The 12,347-nt window shown below is 42.2% G+C and overlaps 1 protein-coding gene across 1 annotated transcript; it reads left to right on the forward strand.

The window, feature by feature from the left end:
• The first annotated feature begins 475 nt into the window (after positions 1 to 475).
• ptpmt1 (protein tyrosine phosphatase mitochondrial 1) lies at positions 476 to 9,304 on the forward strand. The gene is made up of 4 exons (XM_070898625.1): positions 476 to 658; positions 4,507 to 4,587; positions 6,284 to 6,475; positions 8,433 to 9,304. The coding sequence occupies exons 1-4, from the start codon at positions 497 to 499 to the stop codon at positions 8,598 to 8,600; spliced, it is 603 nt and encodes a 200-aa protein (XP_070754726.1). The 5' UTR covers positions 476 to 496; the 3' UTR covers positions 8,601 to 9,304.
• The last annotated feature ends 3,043 nt before the right edge of the window (positions 9,305 to 12,347 follow it).

Raw genomic sequence — 12,347 nt, forward strand, 5'->3', positions numbered from 1 at the left:
AACGCACCACTTAAACACTTACTGTTTATTCATCTTGTTGTTTGTGGGGCTTTGCTGTGCACTGATTAGCTGCTGTGTTTGACTACATTTCAAAAGTAATACCCTGGGGCATTCTGAGGACATGAAGGGCGCTATATAAATGCAACTTTGTTTTTTCTGAGCAGTTCTGATATTGGCCAACCCTTTCAATAATCGAAGTTTTCCTGGGCCTAGATTTTCCATGTTTGGAAGTTTTTTCTTGGTGCTGTTTATCAGCTTTTCCCAGTTAGCATCAGGTCTGAAGAAGTCTTTTCTCTTTATAGATGCAGCCTGGGCGGTTGGTGTATCGCCTACATTCTTTGTTTTTATTTCGTGCTCTGAACGTCACAGGCTGCACCTTTCACCTGTTGTGACTGGAGATAAACACCTGGAGCTGCAACAGGAACTGAACCGAGCGGGGAACATCGTAATGTGACGGACCGGAAGTGGCTGGCGGAGTGTCCAGGCGGCGGACCAAATGGGGCAGTTAGTCATGGCGTCGATATTTGCGCGAGCCGTCTTCTACCCCAGTCTGGGCTACAACATCTTCATGTCCAGGGTGTGGGGCCGGCACTGGTATGACCGGATCGACCAGACTGTCATCATAGGGGCGCTCCCTTTCCGCTCACTCACCGAGGAGGTAGGAGCTGGGAGGGGGGCTATGGAGGGGGAGGTACGGGAGGGGGAGGTAGGAGCTGGGAGGGGGGCCATGGAGGGGGAGGTACGAGAGGGGGAGGTAGCAGCAGGGAGGGGGGCCATGGAGGTAGAGGTAGGAGCTGGGACGGGTCCATGGAGGGGGAGGTAGGAGCTGGGACGGGTCCATGGAGGGGGTGGTAGTAGCTGGGGAGGGGGGCCATGGAGTAGGAGATGGGGAGGGGGAGGTAGGAGCTGGGAGGGGGGCCATGGAGGGGGTGGTAGTAGCTGGGGAGGGGGGCCATGGAGGGGGTGGTAGTAGCTGGGGAGGGGGGCCATGGAGGGGGAGGTAGGAGCTGGGAGGGGGGCCATGGAGGTGGAGGTAGGAGATGGGGAGGTAGGAGCTGGGAGGGGGGGCCATGGAGGGGGAGGTAGGAGCTGGGAGGGGGGCCATGGAGGGGGAGGTAGGAGCTGGGGAGGGGGAGGTAGGAGCTGGGAGGGGGGCCATGGAGGGGGAGGTAGGAGCTGGGAGGGGGGCCATGGAGGGGGAGGTAGGAGCTGGGAGGGGGGCCATGGAGGGGGAGGTAGGAGCTGGGGAGGGGGAGGTAGGAGCTGGGAGGGGGGCCATGAGGGGGGGGGTGGTAGGAGCTGGGGAGGGGGAAGGTAGGAGCTGCGGAGGGGGGGCTGGGGAGGGGGTGGTAGGAGCTGGGGAGGGGGGCCATGGAAGTGGGGCGAGTGATGAGAGCCGCTGATGGTCCAAATGCTGCTCTGTTTGTTAGGAGTTCCCCTCCTGGAAGATGCCAGTTTGAGTGGGAGGCACTTGGGTCCAAGGGCGCTCTTGAGGTTGCCGAGGACGACGGGTTCCTTACCGTTGTCTACAGTCCCCGTCGCAATATTGGTTCCCTAGCCACCGATCCATCTTTCTTCCTGGCAACTGTCTAAGGCTGAACCAGACTGCAACCTTGGTGTCATATTTCACCCTGAGATGAGCTTCTGACCACATCCGCGCCATCACAAAGACCGCCTATTTCCATCTCCGTAACATCACCTGTTTCCACCCCTGCCCCAACTCATCTGGCGCTGACATACTCATCCATGCAGTAGTTACCTCTAGACTTGACTATTCCAATGCACTCCTGCACCCTACGTAAACTTGAGATCATCCAAAACTCGGCTGCTCATGTACTAACTCGGACCAAGTTCTGTTCACCTATCACCCCCATCTCTATAATCATCTCCAGTCTCTTAACTCACCAAGATGTCTGCGCTTCTCTAATTCTGGCTTCTTGAGCACCCCTGATTTTAATGGTGGCCATGCCTTCAGCTGTAAGCCCTAAGCTCTGGAAATCCCTCCCTAAATCTCTCTGCCTTTTTACCACTCTCTCTTCCTTTTAAGATGCTGCTCAAAACCTACCTCCTTGACAAAGCTTTTGGTCATCTGCCCTAATTTCTCATTATGTGCCTTGGTGTCAAATTTTGTTTTTTAACACAGCTGTGAAATGCTTTGGGCTGTTTTACCACATTAAAGCCACTTTATAAATGCAAGTTGTTGGAGCATCACAGCTGAGCCTAGTCACCAAACTATTTGGGGAGGCCATTCGATCCATTTTCGCTCATCCATCAATAGAGATCCTTAGAGTCCCTCCGCCCGCTCCGCAATTAGAAAACCTCTGACAGTCTGACTCGGCTTCAAATCATCCACATCTCTATACTGTTGGGCAGCACATTGGTGCTCGTGGTATCAAATATATTTAGGAGAAAGCTGTACTTAGAATAGTTTTAAAGGTTGGAATATTTTCACAGAAATCTAATTATCTTTATCCTCATGCCTCTTCTCTCGAGTCAAAGCTATTCACAGGCTAAAATTGTGGATGCAGTTGTGGAATAGTATGTCATTAGCACATGTTAAAAGAACATAAGAAATAGAAAGAGGAGCAGTGTGCTGTGCCAATCAATAAAATCATGGCTGATCTACCTCAACTTCACTTTCCCACCCTAACTCCATATCTCTTGATTTTCTTAGCGTACAAATAAACCTCTGTCTTGAATATACTCAATGACTGAGCATCCACAGCCCTCTGGGATAGAGAATTCCAAAGATTCGCAACCCTCTGAGTGAAGAAGTTTCTCCATCTCCGTGGTAAATGGCTGACCCCTTATCCTGAGACTATGAGCCCTGTTCTAGATGCTCTCCTGTCAAGCCCTCCAGAATTTTAAACGTTTCAATGAGCTCATTTCTTATTCTTCTAAACTTCACAAAATTAAAGTTTATACTTGATCTTTCCTCATAGGACAACCCTCAACCCAGGAATCTATCTAATGAACCTTTGTTGCACCCCCTCTAAGGCAAGTATATCCTTCCTTGGGTAAAGACATCAAAACTGTACACAGTACTCCAGGTGTGGTCTCACCAAAATCCTATGGACTGAGATGAGATGACATTTCTTCACTCAAGAGTTGTGAATCTTTGGAATTCTCTACCCTAGAGGGCTGTGGATGCTGAGTCATTGAGTATATTCAAGACTGAGATCGACAGATGTTTGGATACTAGGGAATCAAGGGATATGAGGATAAGGAGGGAGGTGGAGTTGAAGTAGATCAGCTGTGATAGTGAATGGTGGAGCAGGGCCGAATGGCCTACTTGTGCACCTATATCTTGTGTTCTATATAATTGCAGCAGGACTTCCTTATTCTTATGCTCCAACCACCTTGCAATAAAGGCTAACATACCATTTGTCTTCCAAGTGTTTGCTGTGCCGACATGTTGACTTTCTGTGATTTTGTGTACAAGGACACCCAAATCCCTCTGCATACCAACATTTACTAGTCTCTCCTTTTTAAAAAATATTCTGTTTTTCTAGTCCTACCAAAGTGGATAATTTCACATTTCCTCTATCTGCCACCTTCTTGCTGAATCTGTCTATAATCCCTTTGGCCATGAAAGAAGAATTTGAGCACTTTTAAATTTTGGCACATGAGCACTAATTGGCTCATCGAGGCTAAGCCAGTGGTATCAGAGCTCTCAACTCCAATATTTTCCCTGTAATTTTAATATTTTTCTTCATGTGTAATTCCCTCTTGCATGTTACGATTGACTGACTTTGCTTCAATAGAATTCCACAGTGGTAATGCATTCTATATCCTAATAACCTTTTGCATGAAAAAAAACCGTCTAATCTTCCAACCTCCACTAGGAAATGTTGTGTCCCCTTGTTACTGATTCACTTATCTTGCACTATTTTCCCTGCTCAAACCCTTTTGTAATTTTAAAATATTTTATTAGATCACCCCTATAGCATTCTCTGTTCAGTGAATACCTTGATTTTCAAGTCTATCGCCATAACGATATCCTCATCTCTGGTATGATTCCACTAATTCTACATTGTTGTACTTTCATGGCTCCAATGTCCTTTTTACAATGGGGTGCCTAAAATCACACTCCGTACTCCAACTGCTAACTGTATATGATGCCATGTATATAAAACACACATCCCATTTGCCTTATTTATAGCTTTTTTTAACCTCAAATCCTGCTTTTAACGATCTGTGTTCCTTCACTCCATTTGAAAATTTTACTGTTTTCATTTTTTTTATTTTTCTCATCCCATATTTATCACTCTGAACTGCATTTGCCACATATCTGCACGGTCCCCTAACCTGTCTCTGGTCTTCTGTATTTTCTTACATTTTTGAGTTTGCCACGCCCAAGATTCGGTGGTATCGGGAAATTTTGATTATCTCTCTGATAAAGTCCATATATGTAGCTCTGGGCTACACAGTCACAAATCTGAGAAGGTGCCATTTATTCCTATACTTTATATCCTTCAATAATTACTAGTGTGTTTGAACTTTCAGTTAGTAAGAAAAGAGAATGTGCGAGGAGTGATAACCATGAATGAAGAATACGAAACAAAATTCTTTGTAAACACAACTGAGGTGAGTGGGAAAATGAAACCTAATAAAGGAGAATTCCCAGGAGTTAATCTACCTTTAAGAGTGAAACGTGGGGAGGGCCGCACAATGACTTTGGTGTAGAGCTGGAAGGTTTAACAGCAGATGGAAAAATAAAAAATACACTTGAGCTTTGTGATAAGACAGTAATCTTTTCTAGTCATTGTAATTTGTGAAAAAAACATGGTGTCGTAATACCAGTATCGATCATCCAGTGTCATCAGCCATTTTCATATTTTACTCCTACTGTATGTCATTCCCATGCAGCACTTGGAAATGTGGTGAACAATATATGCCAAATGAAATGAGGAGAGTTGCAAGGCAACAATTTTAGCAAGAACCTGCTCAAACTGTGCAGTTCTGCTTTTTGATGTTATGTGACTTCTAGATGTGGTTGCTACCATTCCCAATGTTCTCTCCTTTCCTGAAAGTGCTGACTCTTGCTGGGCTACAGTTCCATTAGTACTGACTGTCCTCCTTGTCCAAGTGGCTATACTAGTATAATGTGAGAGCTTGAACCATGTGTCTTGGAAGGCTATTTCATCATGATGGGTATAACATCCAAGGTCAATGCTATCCTTACTGGATGCCCACACATGCAAACTTTCCAGCATAAGTAACGCTACAACAATCAAGAAGCAGAACGCTGGCTGATTCTCGGTCCTTTTTTTAGCTTGTGTGCTAAGTGCTCATAATGATACCCTGTTTTTACTACCTTCTAATTTACTCTTTAGCATCTGTTTCATGTTTGTTTTTTGTGGCCTGCAAGGTGACTGAACTGAAAATATAATGTAGAAAAATTGTGATGAATACAGAACCTGTAGCCAGATAGGATTTGTGTTAGTGGCTTTGTTGTAGAAACAGGACCATGTTTTAGAGAAGGAACCCATAGCCATGTTGTCACTTGGGATGAAAATGTGGTGCAATTTGACATTTCTACTTTCATACAGTAACACACATTGCACCCTGTTGTATTCATATGAATGCTTGCTTCTACTTGTTTTGCCAAAAGAACCTGTCTGTTTTATATATATATTTATATATATAAAACCCAGTGAAAGTACGGAGTGCTACTATGCAGCACTTGTTCGATGTTTTGTATATTTTGTTGTTGTCATCACTTTCTGTAAATGCATTGAATTTACATCATTATTTGAAGTAATCAATAAAAATGTAGAGAACATCAGATGATGAGACGGATTGCAGCAGGTCAAGAAGGCGGCTCACCACCACCTTCTTGAGGGCAACTAGGGATGGGCAATAAATATTGGCCTTGCCAGCGACGCCGACATCCCAGGAACTAATTTTTTAAAAAGAGACCTTTCAACATTTATATTGCATGTGCTGCAAAAGAAAAAACAAATGAATTGTGCTGTAATGCCTGTTGGAATGGTTTTAATGAACAAACCAGTTGTTTTAAAAAAAAATAAATAAAATAAATGCAGGCTTGTCAGCCAGTTCTGAGCTTTCTCATTTGAATTTTACGATCTGAGTTCATATCTTGCCATGTGACCAGAAGCGAGATTATTTTACACATTGATTCTATCCTGGGACTATACACCGCAAACTAACTGGAAGTCGATGCTTTTATTGGGGAATACTACATTGTTTGAAGTGTAACACTCCTTTATATGCTTTGAATTCAAATCTAGCCCATTTCCTAATTGAGATTGTGTTTCAGGAATGGGAGTCATTTGGCGTGGAACAGTTGCGTCTCAGCACAATTGATATACTTGGAGTACCAACACTAGAAAACCTGAAAAAGGGTGTTGATTTTGTTGCTAAACATCGTAAAAGAGGAAGCAGTGTCTATGTACACTGTAAGGCTGGACGGTCACGCAGTGCCACAATGGTGGCAGCATATTTAATTCATGTACGTTGACCAGTGCTAAACCTTTTAGTAATAAATATAAGCAGCACCTTTACAGAGAACGAATACAGTAGGGTGAGCTTTAAATTAAGAGTAAGTATTTTATTTTTGAGAATTTTGAAACCGTTCAAATTAAATTACAATCTAGTTTATATAATCTGCTATGTAACTTAAATGTCCTTTTATAATCGGTAGAATTTAAATTTGTGAAAGAAAGGTAAATTTAATCTTACCATGGTATTTAACTCCTAAGCTTTCATTCCAATTGCAAGAGCAAGTGCAGAAAAATGTACCCTTCATTGCTCTTGTTTTTAACATTCTGGGAATGAAGACTAGTCTCACAAATCGAGCAATGGCAGTGTGCCCAATCTTGATTCAGAAACTTATTGGCAAAATTATTTTAAATGGTTCTGGGGCTGTGATTTTTTTTGGTATATTAGAGTTCAGTAAGAATTGTTTGAACATTGAGAATGTTCATTGCCCGTTTGTGATTTCGACAAGATGGGATAAGGGCAAAAAGTGGAATGTGTGAACCTACAAAGCTGAGCAATTTATTTTTCCCTTCCTAAGCTTTCTGAAGTTCGGTGTATCCCAAATCATTGGGTGACACAACACATTCACATCTGTAGGGAAAAGGCTATTTTAAAGTTTTATCCCAAAATATTCCTTTAAAGTTGGGAGATCAAATCACAATAACATGTACTTATAACTACTTTGCATTAGAGGTTTGATTGTATTGGGCTAACAGTGAATAAAAAGTAAAAAGAGCCATTATGGATTGGCCTTTACCCCTACCCCTACATCCCCCTTTTTTATTAGGTATAATTCTTTTGTTCCCTCCCCTTTCCTGGCTCCCTAATCTGCCTCCTTTTCTCTCTTTTTTTTACCCCCCCCCCCCTTAACCCCGTTTGACTTGAATACTGCACTTGGTCTTGACTCCATGTGCAACACCTCCTGGAGCTTGACCAAGCAATAAAACTTGTTTCCTTTCCTGTTCTCGATTTAACTAAGCCACCTTTTTTTTCCTGAAAATGTTATAGCCAGGTATAGTTCCCAATCATGTCCTGGCTGTAGCCAAATTTCCATTTAAGCATATAACCTCATAGTCTTCCATTCTAATTAGCACCACTAGTTCTACACCTTTTATTTCTGATGCTTTGTGTATTTACATATCGTTACAACTGTGACCTATTCATATTCCTCACTACTACTTTTCCTATTTTGTCTTGTTTCCTTTGTTACACTTATTAACCTCATATTTGCACTAAAGTATATCCCTTGAACTCACTATTCTTAGACTGTTTTGACCCGTCAAAATATGTTTTTGTAATCTTTCCACCATATTCTCTAAGGTCACTTTATCTATTATATCTCCAACTGAACTTGCACTAACACCCACTTTATCTCTACAGCTACCTCTTGTTCCAAAGCTGGTCCCAGTGCTCCACCATCTTGAAACTGATCCTCCAACACTATAATTTTAACATTGCACTCCACTTGCCTGTTTTAACATAATCTAGTGCATTAGAAAATAGGTGCAGGAGCAGGCCATTCAGCCCTTCTAGCCTGCACCGCCATTCAATGAGTTCATGGCTGAACATGAAACTTCAGTACCCCCTTCCTGCTTTCTCGCCATAACCCTTGATCCCCCGAGTAGTAAGGACTTCATCTAACTCCCTTTTGAATATATTTAGTGAATTGGCCTCAACTACTTTCTGTTTTGCTTGCTTTCAGTTTACCTAATAACAATCTGGTGTTTGTTCGATCCTTTTATGTTCAATTTCTTTTGCTGATGTTTCTAATGTTTTGTGTTCTCATTTAGTGTATCTGTAGTGGTGTAATTGAATCAACTGAGCTATAAAATATTGCAGGTTACTTTATGCAATCTAATCTTGTCCTAAGTGAAATATTTCTTGGCAAACATTTCTTTTTAACTGTTCCTCAATTACCTTTCCTTCAGTTGCATCACTGGAGTCCAAAGAAGGCATGTGATCATATTGCTTCGATCAGACCTCACATTATTATTCGCAGCGGCCAGTTTAAAACTCTGAAGAACTATTATTGTGAATTGTTCTCTGAGGAACCGGATGCCTTGTGTGAAACAAAAAGCACTGCAGCTTTCAAGTAGTAAAGCACTACATTTGTGGACATAAATGCTAATGCCTTTAAGTGATTAACTGTTTTAAATCGACAGTGGCAACTGGACCGAGTATGATTACAGTAAGGTATCTACTTTCTGATCACCAGCTTTCAGGCAACAGTTAATGTTTGTTTATGTTTGTGCAGAATTGGAGATATACAGTCGCACTGATATAACTCGGTCCATTTTCAACTTTTATTTTGTTGAGCTGTTTGCCATTTATAGAAGGGCGTGTCTAGGAAATTTACAATTCAGGAACATAGTTCTTTTGAAAAAAATTCAGAAATACTAGCAAATTTGTAAGACCCTTTGTGTTGATTTCAGTACAATTTAATGCAACATCAGTTTTCTAAACTAAGTGTCGCTCATACAGTAAATGCTGTACTACATTGTTTTCAAAGTGCTGTAAGCGACATCTTGGGTCAGTAAAAGGATATTGCACACTTTTTTCTCATCACCTAGCAAAAACAGTTTTTTTTTGTTACTTATGTGATTGTAAACGTTGGCTGAATGGGGTTCATTCCATAATCCCCCATGCTTCAGGCAAGGAGCTATTTTTGCAGGAAGTTCTGACCTGTATTGCCTGATGCGAGTATGGGTTGCAGAATTACCCCAAAACAAAATGGTGTTATATGTTAATATATAAAATGTATTTAACGGTTGTAATACAATTAAACAATTTTACATTTGTAGATCTTTTCATTGAGTTTAGTAAAATTAGCTGTTTCCTGTAATGCAGATATAGGCAACACCAGTTTTGATTATTTTTTGGTGGAACTGGCACCATACACATCCATGCATACATTTTGGAGAGTTCTTTGAAGCATTAATAATTTTTACATGGTATTACTCCAAAGTAACTATTAGTTACAGGCTATTTTCTACTAGGGAGAAGTTATTATCAAATTAGTGAATGACCAGATGAAATACTTTAACTGACATCTTCAAACTCTCTAGATAATCAATTGAATAACTTCAGATATTTTAATCAATAGCCATTTAATGTTAATACTAAATTTGAGCATCCAGCTAACATGTAACCTCGGGTTTTTTCAGTGAAGTTGAATTTTTGGTGGTCTGTTAAAGAATAGACATAGAAAATAGATGCAGGAGTAGGCCATTCAGCCATTCAGCCCTTCTAGCCTGCACCGCCATTCAATGAGTTCATGGCTGAACATGCAACTTCAGTACCCCCTTCCTGCTTTCTCGCCATACCTCTTGATCCCCCTAGTAGTAAGGACTTCATCTAACTCCCTTTTGAATATATTTAGTGAATTGGCCTCAACTACTTTATGTGGTAGAGAATTCCACAGGTTCACCACTCTGGGTGAAGAAGTTTCTCCTCATCTTGGTCCTAAATGGCTTACCCCTTACCCCTTATCCTTAGACTGTGACCCCTGATTCTGGACTTCCCCAACATTGGGAACATTCTTCCTGCATCTAACCTGTCTAAACCCGTCAGAATTTTAAACGTTTCTATGAGGTCCCCTCTCATTCTTCTGAACTGCAGTGAATACAAGCCCAGTTGATCCAGTCTTTCTTGATAGGTCAGTCCCACCATCCCAGGAATCAGTCTGGTGAATCTTCGCTGCACTCCCTCAATAGCAAGAATGTCCTTCCTCAAGTTAGGAGACCAAAACTGTACACAATACTCCAGGTGTGGCCTCACCAAGGCCCTGTACAACTGTAGCAACACCTCCCTGCCCCTGTACTCAAATCCGCTTGCTATGAAGGCCAACATGCCATTTGCTTTCTTAACTGCCTGCTGTACCTTCATGCCAACCTTCAATGACTGATGTACCATGATACCCAGGTCTCGTTGCACTTCCCCTTTTCCTAATCTGTCACCATTCAGATAATTGTCTCTCTGTTTTTACCACCAAAGTGGATAACCTCACATTTATCCACATTATACTTCATCTGCCATGCATTTGCCCACTCACCTAACCTATCCAAGTCACTGCAGCCTCATAGCATCCTCCTCGCAGCTCACACTGCCACCCAACTTAGTGTCATCCGCAAATTTGGAGATACTACATTTAATCCCCTCATCTAAATCATTAATGTACAATGTAAAAAGCTGGGGCCCCAGCACAGAACCTTGTGGTACCCCACTAGTCACTGCCTGCCATTCTGAAAAGTACCCATTTACTCCTACTCTTTGCTTCCTGTCTGACAACCAGTTCTCAATCCACGTCAGCACACTACCCCCAATCCCATGTGCTTTAACTTTGCACATTAATCTCTTGTGTGGGACCTTGTCGAAAGCCTTCTGAAAGTCCAAATATACCACATCAACTGGTTCTCCCTTGTCCACTTTACTGGAAACATCCTCAAAAAATTCCAGAAGATTTGTCAAGCATGATTTCCCTTTCACAAATCCATGCTGACTTGGACCTATCATGTCACCTTTTTCCAAATGCGCTGCTATGACATCCTTAATAATTGATTCCATCATTTTACCCACTACTGAGGTCAGGCTGACCGGTCTATAATTCCCTGTTTTCTCTCCCTCCTTTTTTAAAAAGTGGGGTTACATTGGCTACCCTCCACTCGACAGGAACTGATCCAGAGTCAATGGAATGTTGAAAAATGACTGTCAATGTATCCGCTATTTCCAAGGGATGCAGTCCATCAGGCCCTGGGGATTTATCGGCCTTCAATCCCATCAATTTCCCCAACACAATTTCCCGACTAATAAAGATTTCCCTCAGTTCCTCCTTACTAGACCCTCTGACGCCTTTTATATCCGGAAGGTTGTTTGTGTCCTTAGTAAATACCGAATCAAAGTACTTGTTCAATTGGTCTGCCATTTCTTTGTTCCCCGTTATGACTTCCCCTGATTCTAACTGCAGGGGACGTACGTTTGTCTTTACTAACCTTTTTCTCTTTACATATCTATAGAAACTTTTGCAATCCGCCTTAATGTTCCCTGCAAGCTTCTTCTTGTACTCCATTTTCCCTGCCCTAATCAAACCCTTTGTCCTCCTCTGCTGAGTTCTAAATTTCTCCCAGTCCCCGGGTTCGCTGCTATTTCTGGCCAATTTGTATGCCACTTCCTTGGCTTTAATACTATCCCTGATTTCCCTTGATAGCCATGGTTGAGCCACCTTCCCTTTTTTATTTTTACGCCAGACAGGAATGTACAATTGTTGTAGTTCATCCATGCGGTCTCTAAATGTCTGCCATTGCCCATCCACAGTCAACCCCTTAAGTATCATTCGCCAATCTATCCTAGCCAATTCACGCCTCATACCTTCAAAATTACCCTTCTTTAAGTTCTGGACCATGGTCTCTGAATTAACTGTTTCATTCTCCATCCTAATGCAGAATTCCACCATATTATGGTCACTCTTCCCCAAGGGGCCTCGCACAACGAGATTGCTAATTAATCCTCTCTCATTACACAACACCCAGTCTAAGATGGCCTCCCCCCTAGTTGGTTCCTCGACATATTGGTCTAGAAAACCATCCCTTATGCACTCCAGGAAATCCTCCTCCACCATATTGCTTCCAGTTTGGCTAGCCCAATTTATGTGCATATTAAAGTCACCCATTATAACTGCTGCACCTTTATTGCATGCACTCTTAATTTCCTGTTTGATGCCCTCCCCAACATCACTACTACTGTTTGGAGGTCTGTACACAACTCCCACTAACGTTTATTGCCCTTTGGTGTTCTGCAGCTCTACCCATATAGATTCCACATCATCCAAGCTAATGTCTTTCCTAACT

Source organism: Pristiophorus japonicus, chromosome 14, assembly GCF_044704955.1.
Source record: "Pristiophorus japonicus isolate sPriJap1 chromosome 14, sPriJap1.hap1, whole genome shotgun sequence".
Lineage (NCBI taxonomy): Eukaryota > Metazoa > Chordata > Chondrichthyes > Pristiophoridae > Pristiophorus > Pristiophorus japonicus.